The 21,934-nt window shown below is 37.5% G+C and overlaps 2 protein-coding genes and 1 long non-coding RNA gene across 5 annotated transcripts; 1 reads left to right on the forward strand and 2 right to left on the reverse strand.

Moving 5' to 3' along the window:
* Positions 1-582: 582 nt before the first annotated feature.
* btg3 (B-cell translocation gene 3) lies at positions 583-5,030 on the reverse strand. 3 transcript variants are annotated; one of them, XM_043249948.1, is made up of 5 exons: positions 4,910-5,030; positions 3,409-3,615; positions 3,168-3,305; positions 2,869-3,070; positions 583-1,230 (listed from the first exon to the last, which is right to left on the reverse strand). In XM_043249948.1, exons 2-5 carry the CDS (start codon positions 3,579-3,581, stop codon positions 1,018-1,020), a joined length of 726 nt encoding a protein of 241 aa, XP_043105883.1. In that variant the 5' UTR covers positions 3,582-3,615; positions 4,910-5,030; the 3' UTR covers positions 583-1,017. The 3 variants fall into 3 exon arrangements, with proteins under 3 accessions (XP_043105883.1, XP_043105884.1, XP_043105885.1); XM_043249949.1 differs by having other exon boundaries at positions 4,871-4,974; XM_043249950.1 differs by lacking the exon at positions 4,910-5,030 and adding an exon at positions 4,867-4,891.
* A 1,278-nt stretch (positions 5,031-6,308) lies between these two features.
* LOC122352533 lies at positions 6,309-13,932 on the reverse strand. Its single transcript, XM_043249972.1, has 10 exons — positions 13,880-13,932; positions 13,532-13,580; positions 12,888-13,232; positions 12,491-12,784; positions 12,327-12,416; positions 11,701-11,802; positions 9,337-9,927; positions 7,879-9,181; positions 7,708-7,791; positions 6,309-7,571 (listed from the first exon to the last, which is right to left on the reverse strand). Exons 1-7 carry the CDS (start codon positions 13,880-13,882, stop codon positions 9,827-9,829), a joined length of 984 nt encoding a protein of 327 aa, XP_043105907.1. The 5' UTR covers positions 13,883-13,932; the 3' UTR covers positions 6,309-7,571; positions 7,708-7,791; positions 7,879-9,181; positions 9,337-9,826.
* A 2,113-nt stretch (positions 13,933-16,045) lies between these two features.
* Positions 16,046-20,962, forward strand: LOC122352624. Its single transcript, XR_006251897.1, has 4 exons — positions 16,046-16,524; positions 19,363-19,505; positions 19,724-19,813; positions 20,748-20,962. It is a non-coding gene; the product is annotated as an uncharacterized LOC122352624 (long non-coding RNA).
* The last annotated feature ends 972 nt before the right edge of the window (positions 20,963-21,934 follow it).

Here is a 21,934-nt window from a genome sequence, read left to right on the forward strand (position 1 = left end):
ATTCTCGCGGGACGGTAGACGCGGTTGTGTTTAGTGATTGGTCACGTGACTCGAATGCTGTATCCAATCCGATGCCTTGCTGCACGTGGCGCATATTGCATGTACACTATAGTAAAATCTACTAGACAGGTTTGTATTAAAAAGCGAAGTGAATTTGTTAGGGAATTCCTCTCGAGCCTGTAATGGCGGGGGCGATGGCCATGAATTGTACTCATTTCCTCTCAAACTTTTGTCAGTTTGTGAATAGTTTGCTCTGCTCAGAAGGAAGGTGTGGCAAGCATTGTGAACCTGATGAACCGACTCGTAAAGAAGTACATCTGCACTGCTTGTGTGTGCCCATGTAAAACGTCCAAAACACCACAAAGCAACCGCTTGAAAATGAGCTAAATAAAACGGTGCTATAAAAAGAGCACTGCAGTTTTATACCATTTAGAAAAAAGTTCAAGTATTGTACACTAAGGCCTTGTTGGCTGTGCCCTAATTTAAAGTGCGCAGTAAGAAGAGGGTTGACGTGATATAGTACTGCCACCTAGTGTTTTTCTAACAAAACTACAAACGCAACAGTAACCTCAAATATTAGACTTCTTATTTTTGAAAATGTTTTTAATGTTATCCATAATTTAAGTGGTCTATGCAATACATAATACTTTACTGTGAATAAATAAAACATTTGGTCACTGAAACTATGACAAAAACATGATGTAAAGTGTTATCAAATGATCCCATATAACATAAATACAGCACATTGCCATTACCATAAAAATTGAAATACTTGAAATTTTACTAATCCAATACATGTTCTATTACAAATACTCTAAAGTGCAAACAGTTACTGTTATCATTTTTTTTAAAAAATTGACCAGTCACAAATTCAAAAAACAGTGACAGCAGAACTACAAAAATACATTTTTAAAAAAAATTTGGTCAGTCGTCTTAGTGGTAACTTCAAAAAACACTTTCCAAATGGAACACCCCTCACACTGACACCAATGAACTTTCATGCTGTAGTAACAGTGGTCACTGAAGCTGGTGTACTAGGTTTGAAGTGCTGCCCCAGTAGCTGTGCTTGCTGCGGTACCCCTGCTGGACCCAGCTGTGCGGTTTAAAGGAATGGTTGGGTCTGCAAGGGGGGCGGATCATGTAGTGTGGCCGCTGAGGGTAATGCCCTTTCCCCGGGAAGAACTTCTTCCTTGGTACAGGATTCCATACTGGGGGACTGGCATATACAAGCTTTACAGATAAAGAAAAAAAAGGACAGAAGATACAGTTAGAAACGTTTAAAAAGACAATATTTTACTAATACAAGTAAAACATTGCTCAACTACCCTTTAAAATTAGTCTACATGTCATTGCTCTAAAATGTTCACTCAAATTTTCTTTTTCTTGATGCCATATCCATTATACTCATTGCTTAAAAACTCATTCACATGAGTGTGCTCAACCAGCTGAAGAGGTACAACCAAAAATCTATTGGTCCATCTTGCTTGAAGCAAAGGTGCAACACTCTCTTTATGAGGATAGTCAAAATAGGCTATTCTAGGCTATTTACACCAATTCCGCCCACCAACATGTGACTGGGTGAGTCAACATTACAAAAGACTGTTAGCCGTCGGGTCTAATGGTACAGATGGTTCAAAATTGCCTTTTGGCAAAATATTTCCCCCTTCCTTTTCAAATCACATCAGAAAAGCCTTTACTTTAAATAAAAATGAAGGAAATAATCAAAAAATGTAAAAAGTATCAGATAGGTTTGGGTTAGGTGTAGGGAGGGCTTTATTGTTTATTTAATTGCTTCTATTGCCTACCTCATTTGTACGTCGCTTTGGATAAAAGCGTCTGCTAAATGACTAAATGTAAATGTATTGTCCCGGTAGGGTAACATCCATTTAATAATTTGAATTCATTTTCAAGTTATTATTGCATACCGTTTCACAATGTACCTACATTACTGAGGTGCAAATTGCTGCTATTTGCAGTAAATACTATTAACAGCAGAAAATCCTGCTATTTTAACAGTGTCAAAATCTAGCCTCTACTGCTATTTAGACTTCGTGCACATAGCTGCTCACAAAAAATTTGCCTCTTTTTAACAGCATTTACTGGTAAATTACAATTAAAAAATTAAAAAAAAAAAAACATGTGCAAACAGGACCTATTTAAAAATACCGGCAAAACAGTAAATCTGTAACACCACTGCTTTTGATTTTATTTCTGCATGTACATAGTGAAACCAAACGTGCAGCTTTTAAAAGGTAATTTCCAGTAACTAACATCAGAGACTGTGAATGAGTTTGCGTGCTGATGTGTGAATGGGATCTTAGCGGAAAAAAAAGGATGAATGTTCTTGCTTGTGTGAACAACAATTTGCGTATTTGCATGCTGTCATGCTGGTAATTTAATGGGAATTTGCCAGAATGCTGTGTGAAAAGGTCTATTAATTCTAAATGAAACCTCATCTATATGACAACACTTTTAAATAAAACTTTTAATGTTGCCTGGTAACATTAAAAGAAGAGTCCTTACAAACACTTAACATTGTTTTAGTTAACAGACGTACACTAGTGTTCAAGACCTTCACTAGTTGTTAAGATTTTTCATTTTATTTTATCATTTTAAACCCAGGTTAAAACAGTGTTTTTATTTTTTGCTTGAGCACCAAATCTGCATATTAAAAAAAAAAAGTTCACTAAAGACTGCAGTTTGCAGAATAAATTACACTGATTAAAATTAAAAACGTATTAAAAAAAGGTTTATTATGGTTTTTACTGTATTTTTGATTAAATCAAATGTCACTCGGTAAGGGAAAGGGTCTTCCAAAAACAAAAAAGCAGCAACCTTTAAATAGTAGTCACTCAAAGCACTTTGTACCTGGTATGGAGTGTGGTTGTGGAGAGGAGGGGTGTACTGGGCCTCTCTACAGCTGGTGTCCTCATCCGAGGAGGATCCGGAGTGGTAATCTGATGTGACCCTCTCCACAGCGCTCGTCACTTTCTTTGTCACATCCTCTTTATCATCATCATCCTCGCTCGAGAACGTAGCTACAGTGAAACCATGATTCCTCTCGCCATACCTGTGGCCAATTCAGTAGCAAAGACATGTCAGAAAACAAAACCAGCAGAGCACTTGAAAGCAAACCGAAGCGCATCTGCTTTATTTCGCAAACTTACCTACAGCACACCTCTCCAGGGTCGACCCAGAGCGTGAGCTCCTTAGGCAGTCCGAGGTCCTTGTACTGCACTCCACTCTCAACACACGCTCTGAGCAATTCAGCATCCTCTTTATGAAAGCGGTTCACTCTGATGCACCTGCACAGGATATATTTACAGATAATTTTATCATGAAACATCCATCTATCTGTGAACTTAAGGAGCATGGGATTTTTGTCATTAGCTTAACGGTGTGCTGTACCTGAATGCTTGGCCCTTGCTGGGGTTGTCAGGGTACCAGTGACCCTTGTACTTCTCCTGTAATGCTACCGTCAACCGCTCCACAAACAGGTCCACCTTCTCCGCATCCAACTTCTCAGCCTTCTTTATCAACCGTTTCAGGAAAAATACCACCGCTGCTATTTCTTTCTTCATTGTTAGCTATTCAGCTGAAATTCAGGACTGACTTCTGTGAATACAGAGAGATGTTTATGAATACAAACACCAAATGACTCCCTGTGATAATCATTCTTATTAATATAAATTCGTGAACAAAACATGACTTTCAAATGTAAGAAAATGGAAAGTGTGTTCACATGTTCCACAAATATTATGCAATAGTTTTCAACATTGAAAATACCAGAAAAGAGTGTGAACACAAAATCATCATAGTATGTGACTGATCGCGTGACACTAAAAACTGGAGTGACTTAACTGCTGCTAAAATTCAGCTTTGACATCACAGTAATTAATTTTAAATTAATTAAAATAGAAAATTTTAAATTGTAATGTTACTTTCGGTCAAATAAATACCCATTTAAAAAAAATAAATATAATAATAATACGGACCCCAGACATTCTGGCATGAAACGAAAATAGTTTATACATTTAATGAATGAATAAAAAATATATACATTTAAAAAAATATTTAATTTGTACTAATACGACTACTACTACTAATAATAGTAATATATTATTAAATATAAAAGATTCGGTTTTCATTCTAAACCATTCGAAAACATGTATCAGAAACACAAGCTCCTAAGATCTTCCCTCTAATCTAGTGTGCACTACATGAAGTGATCAACACAAAGCTGGGCGGTCAGGCGGCGGGACAAAACAGCAGGATGGCGCGCTTAATACATCACGACCGTTTGAAACACAAGACCATAACAGAAACGACCCTATGAACCCTAACGGCAGACTACCGGTGAAAACTCGACAAAACGTATATTACGTTTAATAATTATATCGTTATTTGAAATTGTAGTGCAATTTAAACTACCATAAATATCATCTAGAATAACACGTGGATAAAAGACGTAAAAAAAAAATTTCCGCTCATTTATTTCTTAAACGTATATATGATTATTGCTCTTTATTTGTGGAAAAGCTTAGTCCAGATAACCTTAATGACAGGAACAATTCAGTTGCCTAACTAACGTTAAACTTGAATAACGTTAAGTAACGCGGGCTAACGACGGCCTTGTTTAAATGCCACACAATAAAACTATACTCGATACTTACATCTCCACGTATTTCGCTTTTTTAAAAAAATATTACAATAATGATCACAAACCGAAATGAGCTAACTGTAGCCTAGCCGAAGTTAACGTGGCCTCAATTCCATTTTCTGTTGGCCTTTTTGACCGTTTCCTTTACAACCATTAGTTTCGAAACCTTCTCCGTTTAATATTTTGAGTTTATAAACATATATTACCCACACGCAAGCTCGCCGCATCAACAGAGACAGATATACCGACCGTGTTTTCCTTTCATCCACATGTGGACAACTCCTGCTGCCTACCGCGCAAGACACTTCCAGATCTGCTCCCCGCGAACACGGGTGACGTGATTTTGTCTTGTGCGCATGCTCAAAGGAAATGATTCAGGAGTCGGTTCTTTTGATCAAAGAAGCGAAAGATTCATTGTACTTGGTAGAGGTAAATGGGTAGAAGCATATACATAATACATAAAAGGTTAAGTAAAAAACATTTGTTACGTCTATGGGTAGAAGAGCATGCATATAATTAGATAAAGGACGGAAGTGTTTTACTCCCTAAATTTTACCATATCAAACAACAATTAATCAAAATAAGTATACTGCTCCGAAATAAGTAAATGTGAATTATAATGGTAATAGGCCTGTCGGCATGTAGAGAGAATTATTATTTATTATTTTTATTATTATTTTGTTTGTTTGTTTTTGGAAATATAGTGAATAAGGCCGAGGTGTAGTGGACTATAGCGTTTTTATAAATTGGACAATGGCGCCCTCTAGCGAGAAAATGTATGTTTTGCTAGCAAAGCTGTTAACTTTAACTTTGCTTGCTGTATTGTGACCCTGCACCACAAAACCAGTTAAAAAAACGTATTTGATTTATGGCTTTTTAGGACAGGACAATATTTGGCTGATATACATCTGTCTGAACATCTGCAATCTGATGGTGCAAATAAATGAGAAAATCGCCTTTAAAGTTGTCCGAATGAAGTTAGCAATGCATATTACTAATCAAAAATTACTTTTTTTTTTACATTTACAATATATCTTCTCGAAACATGATCTTTACATAATGATCTTTGGCATAATGATTTTTGAATCCTAATGATTTTTGGCACGAAAGAAAAATGTATTATTGGTTATTGCTGCATATAAACCTGTGCTGCTAGTGTTGTGGTCCAGGGTCACGACCAATAAGATGGTGGACTTATTCTGGTGTCTGTGTTGTGAAAACTCGCCCTATCCACTCAAAATGACTAGTCCTACATTTAGTTTAATTACAGACAAAGCATGTCTTGTCAGCAGAAAATATTTATCAGTGCAAACATCAGTCATAATAAATGTGCTGAACTGAGCTGGCACATCTTGTCAACAGGAAATACCTATCAGGATGTAGCTCACAAACGTGTTAAAAACGTAGGTAGCACTTCTTCACATCACAAGGATGAAAAAATATCGCAACTAAAAATACCTGACAGTATGTTCTGAATGAGTTTGGTTCATGCTTACAAGAAAAATGATGAATAACATAACAACAATAACATAACATGAATAACAAATATGCATTGAAATATATTGTTTTTTTTTTAATGCAAATGTGAAGATTATTATTTATTGTCCACTCCGCAGATCGGTAGGTGGTGTAAACGCATTAGCTACCTTTCTTGGAATATAGACAAAAGAAAGTAAAGGTTTTTAGACGGGCTAAATTAAGTCATTTCACCTCACACAATATCAGAAAAAAGTGTGAAAACTTAGACATACTTTATTTTTTGAGGTCTGCACGTCTCATTGGAATAATATACTTGAATAATTATTGGAGATGACACTGATGATGATCACTCAGCATTGAATACAGAACCACAGTTTTCATTTCAGAGTCAGATGTGACACTGGCGCTCAAAGGCTGCCGACAGCAGTAGAAGCATTTTAGAGTTCTATTAGTTAGTTCTATTCAGAGCAGCTGTGTGACATTCGTGAATTCGTATTTCTTCATGCTCTGACTGAACAGCTGAACCGAGAAAGTGACTAAATGGTCAGGTTATTTTAACCTCACAGTATCCAACTTACATGCTTGATGTAGGTCGTGAGAAAACATTCAAAGACTGTAGGCTACACCATGTGACAAATAAGGAATTCATTTTTTAACAATTGCCAACAATGGAAAGAAATCTACAATCTGCAAGCCATTATATTGATTTTTACACGCTGAAGCTTGCAAAGAACATCTTATAAACTGCATGTGTCATAATAAGCCTATTCTGTCAACATATAGGCAACATACAGCCAACAATGTTAATGGAAGATTAAATAATCATGTATAAATTATATATTACATACATCATTGTCATTGTATTCTTCTGCTTTATACTGTTCAGTGCTTTGATGCAACCTGTGTTGTTAAAAGCGCCATATAAATAAAAACGATTGATTGAAATGATTGATACACAATTGCTATCATGTTATTAAGATAGAAATGGCTCTGGATATCTATCAATACAAAACATTTTTGTATTGATAGATACTTTTGTATTGATAGATACTGATGTCCCCAAGATTTTTTTCTAGGGCATGTTTATAAAAATTACTTCAATGTCCTAATTGAACTATGGCCTAATCCTGGTTAAAGGAACACTCCACTTTTTTTTGGAAATAAAGTAATTCTCCAACTCCCCCAGAGTTAATAAATTGAGTTTTACCATGAAAACCTCCTATTTCCAGAAAAAGTAGGAGTGTTCCTTTAAACCCTGGCTATGAAACCGGGCCTTGGTGTTCTTATTATGGAGATAAGCGAACTCCGTCAGGGCTGCATGGGACTGGACGATGATCACCCAACAATGAATATATGTCATACTGCCTGTCAGACTGGATTTCAGGCACAGGTGTGACATCCACGCTTTCAGCAGACCTGTTATGTGCTCTTCCTGGATGAACATGAACATAATGACTCGATCAGAATATTCTAGTATCAGTTTGATTTCACCAACGTCATTATTCTGCCATTGGTTACTGAGATTTAAATTGATTAAAGAAAAAATGTAGGTCAAATGTAAAACTCACTGAAATGCTCATACACAGCCGTAATAATCAGTATGGTGAGAATTAGCAGAACAGATGTCACCAGAGCTCTCCATACATTCATATCTATAAAAGAATGTTACTGAGCAGAATTGCATACAAAACAGACACTCTATGGTATTAAATGCTATTATGTACTTTAGATAAAAATACCTCTGTTCTTGTAACAATCAGGAGATATGTGGAGTATTGTCGGTTGGCTCAAGGATGAGTGGTTTACCCAACACGAGTAGTCCACACAGTCAGTTATATTCAGGTATGAATGGAAGGTGAATGATCCATCTGGGTTGGTTTTGTTAATGCCGTTTGTGAGAGAGGCGTTATGAAATTCTCCTTTTCTCATCCACAGCTGCTCTAGAGCTGAAGGGTAAAACCCCTCAGAGCTGCACAGCATCGTGGGAAATCCACCCAATGCTCTTACATGCGACACAGACACAACGGGTTGTGCTATAAGAAATGTAAGTTAGTTATAATATAATATCTTTATTTATCAAATGGCGTAACTACAGATGCTGGGGCCCTGCTGTGGGGGCCCACATTGCAAGCCGACCTCTGGGGACAAAGTTGCTATATTGTTATATATACAGATATAGAAATAATTTATTTTAATTCACAATTTTGCTAACTGTGCTCTTTAGTGGTCTAGTAGTACAACATTCGTCGAGCATTTCTGAGGCGGCGGGTTCTAATCCACCCTCGTAAAGTTTTTTTTGCAGTGTTTATTAAAGTGGTTGTACTTCAAGAGCAAGGACGCGTTTGCGCGCATTTTCTTTTGTGCTTTTACCAGAATAAAGCGCTCGATCGTCTGAGAATGTGTGCGCGTGTGTTAGACAGAGAAGCACGCAAAGATAATGGTTCAGTTTAATATAAGTAACTGATAAGATACTGGTTTTATTCGTTCGAAATTAAGCAGGTTAGGCTAGTAGGTAAGTTGCTTATTTGGGTTCTCTCTCTAGACACGAGCTCTGTGTGTTTGTATGCGTTTTATAACCGTGGTGCAGCACAGAGGGGGCCGTCTTGAAGTTACGCCACTGCACATTGTTATACCATACACGCACTCAAATCACTTGTCATTGTAATTTCTGTTTCAAAATAATCTTACCAATCACTTGAACAAATGTTCTGTCTTCTCTCAAAGGCACAGAAGGAGGTGGTATAGATCTTGTCACAACACATGTGTAAGTGCCAATGTCATTTATCTGCAGATTTGATATCTCAAATACCATTTGCACAGTTTCTGGAATCCAAATAAATTTACTGTGATTCATACAGCAGTATTTTATCCATGAGTTATTACTTTTCATTACTGAGCACAATGTCCTATTAGTTTTCAGTTCCACTATGAAACCATTGGTTTCATTTGTTGGTTTGTAGTTACAGCTGATATTGACTGACATTCCTCGATGTGCAGTCTGAACTGAGTTGTCGTTACATAATGCATGTCCAGCTATAAATGCTGAAAAAGACAGGACAGCCAATAAATATTCAGTGTATATTTTAAGCCATTTTATTGTTACTGATGCATCATAGTTGAAAGGCTTAAGTCAGTGATTTTCCAACAAATTATTACAATTTATGCTTAAAATTTGAACAGAAATGCATGATCATTACCAGGAATCAAAGAGAGCAGCATCCACGCACACTTTGATGATATCTATTGAGAAAGCCAGATAAATCAATGAAAAAGAAAGTGATACATTTTGTATTATAGATACTTTGTTGTGGTTTGTTTTGTGATAACGACCAGCTGTATATAATCTAACTTACTGCACGGGTGCTTAGTTAAAAGTACATTAAATGTTGATTTGAACTGAAATGGCTATGTTAAACAAAAGAAATCAGAGGATATGAAAAACATTACTAGCACAAGCATGAAACTGCTCGCCAAGGCGAACTCTCAGTTACAAACTTTAGCGGACATTTTAAGCATACTAAATATATTTAACGATTCACTGACCAATCAGAATCAAGCATTGAACATAAAACAGCATAAAACAGGTGTATCTGATTATGTCCGAAAACAAAAGCGGATTTAAGCTATTTATCAAATATTTTTGTAGATATATGTTATTATTATTGATCTTATGTGACGTGAAAATTCTCACCATTTCATATTTCGGAAACTGCATCCTCTTATGTCTCTTGCAGAGACCTGATGATCTATCTTGATGCAAATGAAGAAGTGACGCTGTTTTGAGGTAGCTGCGTATAGTTTTGATCAAGTCAGAAACAAGCTCAACCAATATGTAGCACAGAGGATAGCACTTATTTTGTAGACTGAAAAACTTAAATAGAAAAGCTTAAAATAAGTGTTCTCAAGCAGTTACTATGTGACTAACAACCTACAGTCTGTTAGTCTGTTCATCCAGAGCCAATCACAAATGAGCTTTTCTTTCATTGTTTCAATCACTGGACCAATATAAAACAGGCGTTACTCATAGAGAAGTAACATCATGGCTTGCAGCTGAGATAGTCTAAAAGTGAAAAGGACTTTTCTAGGTTAAGGTAAATGTCCTCCATACCTCATTTGCCTTTAACCTTTACTCTCTTTTGTAGAGTATCATCATGCACTAAAGAACCGGCGAGGTCTAGTTAGTTTAACCACACGGTGTGGGAGGTCTGCACATGTGATGCAGTGAAGCTGTCATTTAGGTCACTTGTGAAAACGCAGATAAGAAATTATGCCATGAATTAATGAATTATGCCATGATCACAAATTCAGCACATGTATGTTGTGCTCAGATTGAATTATGGCCTGCAGTTGCACACAGGTTTCAGTTGCATCTTAAGACAGTAGGAGGAAGCTCTTAAAAAGTGATTTCCTCTTGTGTTTTTTATACAAATTGTGGACTGCTAATTTTAGACTTCAGTTTTGTGTGTTGAAGATATCCAGGTTGGAAAACTCCTCACAAATATGCAATCTGAACAGATTTTAAAACACTAGCCATAATACAGTTTCAGCTTTGTATGGTTGAGCTCCACCAATGAAAATAGTCACAGAAAAAAAGTCACAGCAGAAAGAATCGCTGAGCATCTCGTTATTCCTGTTTTTGAACTGATCATTTGAAAGAATGTCAGTAATTTAGTCATATTTCATTCCTGATTTCATTCCTGAACAAATACACTCAGTGCATAATTCAATTTATGTATTGATGTAACTTGCAAGATACACTCACTGAATGCACTTTTGGATCAAATCTAAATTCAGTAAGTCAAATTTTAAGACCAAGTTGCAGCAAAATAGCTTCTAGGTTAAAGGAACAAGGCACATTTTTTGAAAAAAGAGGCTAATTCTTCAACTCCCCTAGAGTTAAACAGTTAAGTTTTATCATTTTCTGAAACTATTCAGCCAATCTCCGGTTCTGGTGGTTGTATTTTTAGCTCAAGCTTAGCATAGATCATTGAATATAATTAGACCAATAGCATCACGCTCATAAATAGCCAAAATTACACTGTGTACTAACACCAATGGAAAATAAATAGCAACTAAACTCTCATTCTGACGTAATAATTAAGGAACTTTGCTGCAGCAGATGCAATGATATTACTCAGCGTCTGAAAATAGTCCCCAGCAATTTCAGGCAGTGCCTAAAATCATTACACCTGCTGCAACCATGGTCATCAAGGTAGCCTACATTTACCTACTCTTTCATGAGTACTGTGCATTTTTGCATACATCTTTTGTCACATACTGTTTTTCACCTACTATATAGAAAGTATGCAATTGTGGAAGAGGCTGCACCTACTTTAACCAATAGCAGTAAGCCAAGAAGAAATTTTAAAAGTTATGACGAGTCATATGCATTATTTTTTAAGACACGTTTAAGTAGTTCATGCAACCAAACCCCATAACTAACAGTTGTTCTATCAATGTAGTTAAGGATATATACACAAATCTGAGATTGTGCTAATTCAGTGTTTATTGTACAAATTATCTAACAACAGCAGGGCTGCACGGGACTGGATGATGGTTACCCAGTGTTGAGTACAGCATCTCAGACTGCAGGTGATCATGGAGGACAGGCTCAGGTGTGGAACTCACTCCTATGGGAGACACAGACTGATGACATGCCCTTTCTGGAACAAGATAAAAGCAGATTTACTCAATGATGTAAGTAGATCACATCTGAGATGAAATTCTCCACCTTCCTCAGATCTGCTACAGGTTGTTTCGCGTATATAGGGCTTAATATATATTATATATGCAGCAGCAATATTTCTAAAATGCTCAGAGCACACGTCTGTGAATATACTGGCAGTAGAAGGTCTTGGTTCTTGCTCAGCAGCCACTGTATATTGCAACATTTTACTGTATATTACCATGCTAAACTCTCTGAGAAGTGTCTTGACAGAATTGAGGTTATTAAGGTTGACCAGTAAAACCAAGAACTGTTTCTAAGCGTGGGAGATTTTAGACTCACTCTAAGAGGGCTAAGAGAAGTTTATATGCATAAAAAAATGTAACCATTGTTACCATAAAGTCAACATAAAGTTATCATCACCGTTATATGACTTATTACAGTCCTGCTTATGCAAAAATGTTGCTTTTCTGTTTCAGAATGACATTTACATTTAAAATTAGCAGAAACACTAAGACTTACTGTTATGTATAAGTATGACTGGAACGATCAAAAAGACAGTCAACAGCACCGTCAACATGACTGACACTACTGTCACAGTCAGAGTTACACCTACAAGACAGAATTATTGTAAATACAGTATATATCACATTGAAATATGAAACACGTAGCAGCTCTAAACTTACCCCCACTTTCGTAACAGACAGAGCTTGATAAATTGGCCATAAGTGGTTTGTTCAAGAATGAGTGGTTTACCCAGCAGGAGTAGATTATATCATTGATGTTTCGTGGTGGCAGTATGAGGTACGATTTCTGACCAAAGGATCCATTGAATGATTTGTTTGTGTGTGAGCTGTTGAGGACTTCTCCGTCTCTGATCCACAACTGTTCAAGAGAATCGGGGTAAAAATGCACAGAGCACAGAATCATGGGAGACCCATCAGGCCTCTTCACACAGGACAGAGACAAGGTGGGACGCACTGTGAGGAAGGATTAATACACAAAATGCAATACTTATCATTTACATCTCTCTAATATGATCTATCTGCAATGTTTTTTTCTGATTATAAAGAAAATATTTACCAATAACTTGAATTTTTTGCACTCCCAGATCCACTTGAGGTGGTTTTACAATCCTCTTCACAGTACAGGTGTATGTGCCGATATCCTTAATTTGAAGATTTAAGAGCTCAAATGTTATTTCCTTAGTTTCTGGAATCCATATGAACCTGCTGTGATCTTCACAATGTAGTTTCTTCCATGTATTCTCAAGTAAGAAATATGAACACAGTGTGTGATTTAACGTTTGCAGAACTGCTGTCATGCTTTCCGTGTCATTTGTTCGGTTGTAGTTGCATCTAATTTTGGCAGACTCTCCAAGATTGACAAATAAAGTCGTAGTGTAATTCACCGCCGCGTTGCCAAATGCTAAACAAAAAATAAAGAGCAGCAAAAACCAGAATTTGTTTCATGCGTTTATGTTCTCTTTGTACAGGTGCTTCCTGTTTAATTTGACAAGGCACAAAATGCATTATATCTATCTATATATATATATATATATATATATATATATATATATATATATATATATATATATATATATATATATATATATATATATATATATATATATATATATAACAAGTTCCTAAATGTAACATTGTGACATTTAAAATTGAGATTGAAGCATATTGGCATTAATCTCCACAAAAGATAGAAAACATTACCAAAAACTGAAGACACCAGCATCCACCCACAACAGATCAGAAAGAAACACTGAAAAATTTAATAAATTGCATATTTAACAAAAATGCTATATGAAATGAAAAATTTTACCCAGGTTTTATGCATTAAGTAATAAGCATCAGCATTGCATATATTGTATTGGTTAATTAACTGAAATTAAACAGACTTTTTATTCATTTAATGCTTTTTTGCATACAGCTAGTGCTGTTTTTTTCTGACATAACGACAAAAAGCGAAAGAAAGATTAAACGTTTTAAACTTTCAAGACATTATATTTACATTATATATAAAATAGCTTTCCGATATCTTCATAAGAGTCACACACTCACCATCTTTCTTTCCAAGGAAAGCGCTGTGCGTGGCTTCTGCCTCACTGTTTTGCTGAAATGTCTTATGCTGTGAAACTAGGTTGAGGCGGTGATTTCCTTTTTAAGTAAATACGCACTCATAAGCAGTTGACAGTAAACAGTATACATTTTAAAAAGAGGAAATGGAAGTATAACATTTTAAAGAAGTATAAAAGTTTTCCTAAAAATGGCATGTTAGCTTGGAGTGTGAGAAAAGATTTGCATCATATATCTGTATGTATCTGTCAACCACAAATACTAGGAAATTTAGATTGAGGCTTGTGACGCACCATGTGTAACTTGTGTCAACAAAGATATGCATCTAGAGATAGCGTGAGATAAGGACAGTTTGATTTGACAGAAGAGTTCACCAGCGCACATGTATATGGTCAAGTGTATCATATTGATTTGACATTTCATTTATTTAGAAGAAAATACATACATTTTGTAAATAAAACAATTTTATTATTAGCACAAATGCTCCTATACAACACAATGAAAACACAGTTACCCCAAAAATACCAACTGCACATGCCTTATTGCGCATCTTTAATTGTTAAAAGTACAGCTGATTTACTTTCACGCACTGTGCAACAGCAAAACCCACTTTAACACCCTTTAGCCTACATGTTGCCTTTGACACAACTGCAGGGCTCGTCTGGCATTAAAGCAAATGTTATGTAAGCAGGAGTACTTTGTTCTAATAAAGACTTTATTTCTGAACACTTAGTCTATTCTGTTTCTGCTCGCACGATCAAACAAAACTGTTTAATGCTAGATTATTTCAGTTAAGTAGTAACCCCTGCATTTTGATGGCAACTAATTGGGCTTTCACAATGGCAGTTTAGTTCAAAACAGAACACAGTTTGCATGAAAAACTAGTGAGGTGAAAGCTGTCCTGCATAGAAAGAAGTCCACCGTGATAGTAAAGTAGAGACAATCTGTAGGAGGGGGCCAGCTCAGAAAATCAAATCTGCACTTGGTTAGGAAGAAAAGCAACATGCATATGCGATTTTACCCATTGATGTCATTGGTTCAACAAAACAATGATGAGAGTTATTAAAGAACAGACAACTTCAAAATAAAAAAATGTTTGTTCACAACTTTGAAAGAACCTTGCAGAACATTAGCCAAAGAATAACATTTCCTGTTAGTTGGACTTGTACTTGGTGTTGCTCTTAAAGGGGTTCTAAAATGGCTGCCCCCACTTCTCTACGCCTCCATGTGGGTTTATTTTCATAACATCGTTCGACTATTGTCCTCGCTGTAGTGTTGCTGCTGGCGCCATGTTCAGAAGATGCTGTATTTTGTTGTAAAAGTGAAACTATTGTGTTTGCGCTTTCAAAAGAGGACACAATCTGGTATTTACTATTCCAACGAGAATTTTGAGCAGTGTAGAGTTGTGCTTTTTGTTTGTCATGTCTCCGATTACAAAAGCAGACATGGTCATGTTTATGAGGAGTGATGCAACACAATACGTAAAAAGACAGTACTACGTCTTCATAATCAGTAATTATGTCCCCACTGGATGCAACAAATGCCTCGTTTGTAATAGCTTTTATTGTTATATTTTATTGTCGTAATGGTAAGGGACGTAACATTTCTGCTACATGGTTGGATATTTGCCCAATCACAGTGCACTAGATAACTGGCCAATCAGAGCACATCTTACTTTTGAGCTTTGTAGCATTTCAGGAAGGTGGGGCTTGGAGGAGAAACAATAATGTACAGTATAAGTGTTTTTTGAAACTTAAAACCACGTAAACACATTGTATCACATCAAATAAACAAAATAATGTTCTTTTAATCAACATCATATGGCCCCTTTGAAATATAAAATGTCTTCCTTAAAGGAACTCTCCACTATTTTTGAAACTAGACTCATTTTTCAACTCCTTCATTCTTTTTTTAACTGCTGAACTATTAATCAAAATACCTTATTCTAAAATGCATTGTCAGGCAGGAAAGTAATGCTTTTTTTGATTCCACTCGTACCAGTATAACGGACCAGTATAAAGTAATGCTCTGAAACAAATGTCCTGTAGTTCTTGTTTTCTGCCTCTTTCACAGATCAACATTTTCACTCTCTGACTGTGTGTGTACCTATGCGATGAAGCGAGCTGGTTATTTTAACCACACCGTGTGGGAGGGCTGTGAATGTAAGTGGAAGAAGGTGATGCATCAAAGCTTGATGTAGGTCATCGGTAAACATGAAAAATTAAAAAGTTTAATTGTGACCCCTATTGCCTGCAGTTGTACACTTTTTTGCTGCATAAGGCATTTGTTACGTGTTCGCGTTGTGTTTTTTTTCCCTCTCTCTGTTCTCCGCCCTTTAAACTCTTAGTCACCGGTCATTGGTTCCCGTCACCCATCAATCATCATCAGCGCTGACGTCACACCTTCTGCAGTCTCCAATCATCCCAAACCACCTCAAATAAAAGAGCCCGCCAGACCACCCACAAGCCCTTTGTTTTGCTGTTTGTTCGCTACTTGTTTGGATCACTGATTATCATTGTATATTGCGTCGTTTGATGTTCGTTACTGTGTATTGTTTTCCCGTTCCCTTTTCCACTCATATTGTTAGTTATCATTCGTTGTGTGTTATGAGGCCGCGGAGAAGTGGACAGGTAAGAACGTCACGTGGCTTACATTGCAACACGTAGGAATCTACTTTGTATAGTACATTAGGTTAGGGGCGCGTGCCACCCCATGTACTTTTGGTTTTGGATCAGTGAGCGTAGTAAGTTAGGGCGTCACGGACGCTGAAGACATTTTTCTTTTCAAATAATTATTGTTGGTAGATAGTCTAGGGGGGAAGTTAAGTAGCTGGAGACAGTTTTGATTTATTTTCTTTACTTTAGCACCGCCTCGTCTCTTTTTTCCCGTTCCCTTCGTCTTGTTTTTGTTCCTGTAAATAATGTAAATAGTATACGTGTATATACCCTTTTCCTTTTTGTTCTATCACCATTGCACCTCTTATATTTAATAATCACCCACACAAATAAAATTATCTTGTACATTAGTTTGCACTGTTTTCTTTGTCCCACACACTATACGCACGTTTTTTAATGTCTATCTTTTTAAATGTTATACCCCTAGACCTACGTGGGGTCGTAACATTTTTGGGGGCTCGTCCGGGATATTTAAAACCCATCCCAAGACATTAAAAAGCTGTGCGTGCAGGTTGTGCTGTAACGAAGTAATCCCTTTCGTATGTCTGGAACCAGTAGTGTGTAGTGTTGCGCTCTCTGTGTGTTTGGTACTGGCAGCAAGCATGGCCTCATTTGATTTAAAATTATTAGTAACCCATCAATCAATCAATTCGACAGTTGTAGAAAAGATTTGATACAAATTGCAGACTACTATAAAATTCCTGTAGTAAGGCAAGCCCTTAAGAAAAATATAAAAAAGTGATATTCGATAAATTGACGGAGTTGAGGATTTTTGTGATGCCTGGCGTCGATGTTGCAGAGACCGGCTCGCTTGGTACTGATGCGCAACCTCCTAGTGCCTGGTCCTTGGAGGAAGGGCAGAGCGAGACAGACGCCGAGGTTGAGGCCGAGGCCAAGGCCGTCTTGCCGCCTTTTTACCCGTTTTCTCCTACTTCTGCCGGGTCCAAGGAGGATGGACTATTGAAAGTCCGCTTGGCCCGTTTACAGTATGGGGCACAGGAAAGGGCTCAGGCGCGTCAGGCTGAGTTGGACCTGAGGCTCGAAATCCGCAGGCTTGAGATCGAGGCTGAGAAAGAAGTGAAGCTGCGGCAGCTCGAGTTGGACTCTAAGAGTTCTGCTAGAGTTGCTGTGCAGTCTTCTGTTTCTGCGCCAGTTGTTGATCATCCTTAATGTTCGACGTTAGCAAGCATATTTCTTTAGTGCCTCCGTTTAGGGAGACTGAGGTTGATGCGTATTTCAGCGCTTTCGAACGTATCGCATCCTCATTTCGTTGGCCGTGAGATGTTTGGTCCCTCCTTCTACAGTGCAAATTGGTTGGCAAGGCACCGGAGGTTTGTTCAACGTTGTCCTTAGAGGAGAGTCTACAATATGAGACAGTTAAATCAGCCATTCTCCGTGCTTACGAGCTTGTACCTGAAGCATACAGACAGCGATTTAGAAATCATAAAAAACAGAACAGTCAGACTTGAGTTTGCCCGCGAGAAAGGCATTCTCTTTGATAAGTGGTGTAACGCGAGTAAGGTAGCAGACTTTAATTCGTTAAGAGTTAATGTTGTTGGAGGAATTTAAAGATTGCTTGCCTGAATGTGTCGTTGTCTACCTGAACGAACAAAAAGTAGTTTCGTTGTCGCAAGCAGCGATGTTTGCTGATGAATTTGTGCTTACGCACAAGAGTGGACACTGTTAGCCCAGATTTTGTATCTAACTTTAACTCCCGTGAGGCCGTTTCACGGCCCTTTGTCATCGATATATTGTTCTTGCTTTTTCGTTGAGGGATTGTTTGCGATCATACGAAACATAACAGGTCGCGGCGTTTTCACCTAACGTTAATTAGCTGATTTGTTACTGGCTTGCTGTAGACACTGTCCCGTTTAATCCCTTCGAGTTGGACACACATACTGCGGTTCCAGAGGAGCAGATAGTGTCACAGGACGACCACAGTTTAATCAAGCAAGTGAATTTAAACTTCAAGTTTTTAAAAATCAAGTTTTGATACTGCCATTGTGTAATATAGAATAAGTTAAATTAACGTATAAATGCAAACACAAATGGATGCTTTCTAACAATAAGCTTTTTGTTTCATGTGACAAGGCGGCATGCATTTGAAATGTAAGTATTGTTCTTTTAACTGTGAAAAAAGATGACAGCTATTTAAGCATTATAGACTGAAACATGGAAGTTATGCTAGAAATGAGCCATTTCCTTGTTTACCCCAGGAATGTTTATGCACTTAAATCATTTAATGCCTTAAAAGTGCACTTATCCCGCTTTCACACCAATCCGCCTGGTCAACAGGCAAGTGCAGATGCAGCAGTTAAGTTTAGCTGTCTGTCTTGTGGGTTTGCTGAGTATTGCTCTGAAGCTGATTACTTGATTCACTTGCGTACTGTACATTTAAAAGTAAATCAAAGTTGCCTGCCCTTACAAAGACTGTAACTTTGAAAGCAGTGTCTACTCCACTTTCAAAGCACACAAGAGTAAAAGACACAAGGAACAGAACTGGAAGACATTCAAATCAGAAATCATCGGTCATCATTATATTAGCCCAGACAGTAATGCTGCACAAAAGCAAATGTTCCATGCTGATGATATAGAAGAGTTAGAAGAGCCGAGTGAAGAAGCCAGTAGTGATCTTCCTGATTTAGAAAAACAGCTTGAGCACAACGTGGCATCTCTTCTGTTAAAGATGCAAAGTGTTGTGCACATACCAGAGAGTTCTGTGCAAATTCATAATCTCTCACAACCACTTCTGCACAACAGAGTCAGAGCGGAGATGCATGTTTTATATTTCAGGTTTATTACGAGTTCAACCGAGTGGTGGGGAAAAAAATCTCAGAACTTCCTTGACGCTCTGGACCATCACTCTTCAAATCTGATGGACATCTTCAGAAAGAAAGGCCAGTCAAATTTTGGCTGAGCTTTTACGTCAGACAAAGGTAGTGGTGTGTGTGGTGTCGTTTTTTGTTTTTGTTTTTTTTTTTCCTCTCCCAACTCTCCTATATTTTCCCACTTTTCTCGTTTATCTGCCTTCTCTATTCTTCCTGTTTGTATAATCTCCTCTTTTCTTTACTTCCCAAAATCTCAATAATTTGGAGGAGGTTTAGTATTTAAGTACATATCAAACAGAGTTGTACAATATCTCCCTTATTTCCAGACGACCGAGCCAACAGATGTTAGGTCCCTTTGCCTTCATGGACTGCCAGTCATATTGGGTGATGACCCATCTGCCTTCAAGACCTGCTCTGTAAGTTATTAAATTGTTGTACGTGTTTCCAGTACAAAGTAACATTTTAAAGGGATACTCCTCAACCAAAATGAAAATTTAGGCATTTATTATTCAACCACATGTAGTTACAAACCCGTAAAAGCTTTGTTTCCTCAAACGATTTAAGATATTTTAGATAATCTGGGAGGTTTGTGACTGTCCCTTTGACTGCTGGTAAATTACACGGTCATGCTCCAGCAAGTCTGTAAGACGTCGTCAGAGTACTCCATTTGTCATCGGTGGTTCAATCATAATGTTATGAAGCGACGAGAATACTCTTTGTATGGAATGAAAACAAATAGTCGTAGTTCAACATTTTCAGCAGCATATTTCACCGTAGCGCCATTTTGAAAAGTGCCTGGCTGGACACACTTGGCGTACGCTGCTCTCCATCCGCTTCAATGGAAAGCTCCATCTTCTACGTAGGGCTGGACAAAATACCGCACGATAAGATCATGCGCATCTCGTCAGTAAAGCAGGTTCCGTGATTAGCGCTAAATCTCTATCAGCTGTTTTCAAATAGAGCGCGAGTTAATACACAGAGCCGTAGTTCACCCACAAGCTACGCAAGATCTATCGAGTCCTTTATTGAAGGTGATTCATCTGCGATAAAGGACTTGATGTTGCTTAGCTTGTCAGTGAACTACGGCTCTGTGTATTAACTCGCGCTGTATTTGAAAACAGCTGATAGAGAAAATGTGATGTTTATCTGCTTCTTGGATACCGTAGAGGTAAGTGGATAAGTCTTTTCATTTTTGGATCAACTATCTCTTTAAAAGACTGTCTGCTGCTATTTTTCAGAATCATGTGATGAATATTTCCCAGACTTTTATTTCCAATGTTGAATACCTTCCTTACTAGTTAATGATGACAGACTGAAACTGTTTATTCACAATATTTTTTTCTTTGTTAGGATGTGACTGACAAGGACTCATACAACCAAATACCAGTAGGAATCCTCTGCGCTGATGAAGAAAGTCCACAGTTAAACCCTTCCAGAGTGTGCACCATCTTGGAAGGTAATTCAGTGATGGAACCAGACAACCTGCTTCAGGCCTTCTGTCTTTTTGGACTGACATATGTTTGTTCTTATGGGTGGGGATGTTTACGTGTTCGCGTTGTAGTGTTTTTTTTTTTTTTTTTTTTTTTTCCTCTCTCTGTTCTCCGCCCTTTAAACTCTTAGTCACCGGTCATTGGTTCCCGTCACCCATCAATCATCATCAGCGCTGACGTCACTCCTTTTGCAGTCTCCAATCATCCCAAACCACCTCAAATAAAAGAGCCCGCCAGACCACCCACAAGCCCCCATTTTGTTTTGCTGTTTGCTCGCCACTTGTTTGGATCACTGATTATCATTGTTTATTGCGTTGTTTGATGTTCGTTACTGTGTATTGTTTTCCCGTTCCCTTTTCCACTCATATTGTTAGTTATCATTCGTTGTGTGTTATGAGGCCGGGGAGAAGTGGACAGGTAAGAACGTCACGTGACTTACATTGCAACACGTAGGAATCTACTTTGTATAGTACATTAGGTTAGGGGCGCGTGCCACCCCATGTACTTTTGGTTTTGGATCAGTGAGCGTAGTAAGTTAGGGCGTCACGGACGCTGAAGACATTTTTCTTTTCAAATAATTGTTGGTAGATAGTCTGGGGGGGAAGTTAAGTAGCTGGAGACGGTTTTGATTTATTTTCTTTACTTTAGCACCGCCCTCGTCTCTTTTTCCCCGTTCCCTTCGGATTGTTTTTTGTTCCTGTAAATAATGTAAATAGTGTACGTGTATATACCCTTTTCCTTTTTGTTCTATCACCATTGCATCTCTTGTATTTAATCACCTACGCAAATAAAATTATCTTGTACATTTAGTTTGCACTGTTTTCTTTGTCCCACACACTATACGCACGTTTTTTTAATGTCTTATCTTTTTAAATGTTATACCCCTAGACCTACGTGGGGTCGTAACAGCATTCAAGCTCTTTACTCATGATAATTTGCATAGCCTATATGGGCTATTTATGAAGATGTAGCTACCAATTTAAATTTTCTCATGTGGGATGGGGGCTGGTGACAAGTTGTATAAATCTGAATATTTTTATTCTATTT

This window comes from Puntigrus tetrazona, chromosome 10 (assembly GCF_018831695.1).
Source record: "Puntigrus tetrazona isolate hp1 chromosome 10, ASM1883169v1, whole genome shotgun sequence".
NCBI classification, from domain to species: Eukaryota; Metazoa; Chordata; class Actinopteri; order Cypriniformes; family Cyprinidae; genus Puntigrus; species Puntigrus tetrazona.

Excerpts from the sequence above, each read along its gene's own strand:
- btg3 (XM_043249948.1), bottom strand. The coding sequence starts at position 3,581 with ATGAAGAAAGAAATAGCAGCGGTGGTATTTTTCCTGAAACGGTTGATA. Across the intron at positions 3,306-3,408 it reads AGCAAGGGCCAAGCATTCAG|GTGCATCAGAGTGAACCGCT; the intron begins GTACAGCACACC and ends TATCCTGTGCAG. Across the intron at positions 3,071-3,167 it reads CCTGGAGAGGTGTGCTGTAG|GTATGGCGAGAGGAATCATG; the intron begins GTAAGTTTGCGA and ends AATTGGCCACAG.
- LOC122352533 (XM_043249972.1), bottom strand. Across the intron at positions 13,233-13,531 it reads GCTGGTGTCTTCAGTTTTTG|CATTTGGCAACGCGGCGGTG; the intron begins GTAATGTTTTCT and ends TTTTTTGTTTAG. Across the intron at positions 9,928-11,700 it reads GATGCTGTACTCAACACTGG|CTACCTCAAAACAGCGTCAC; the intron begins GTAACCATCATC and ends AACTATACGCAG.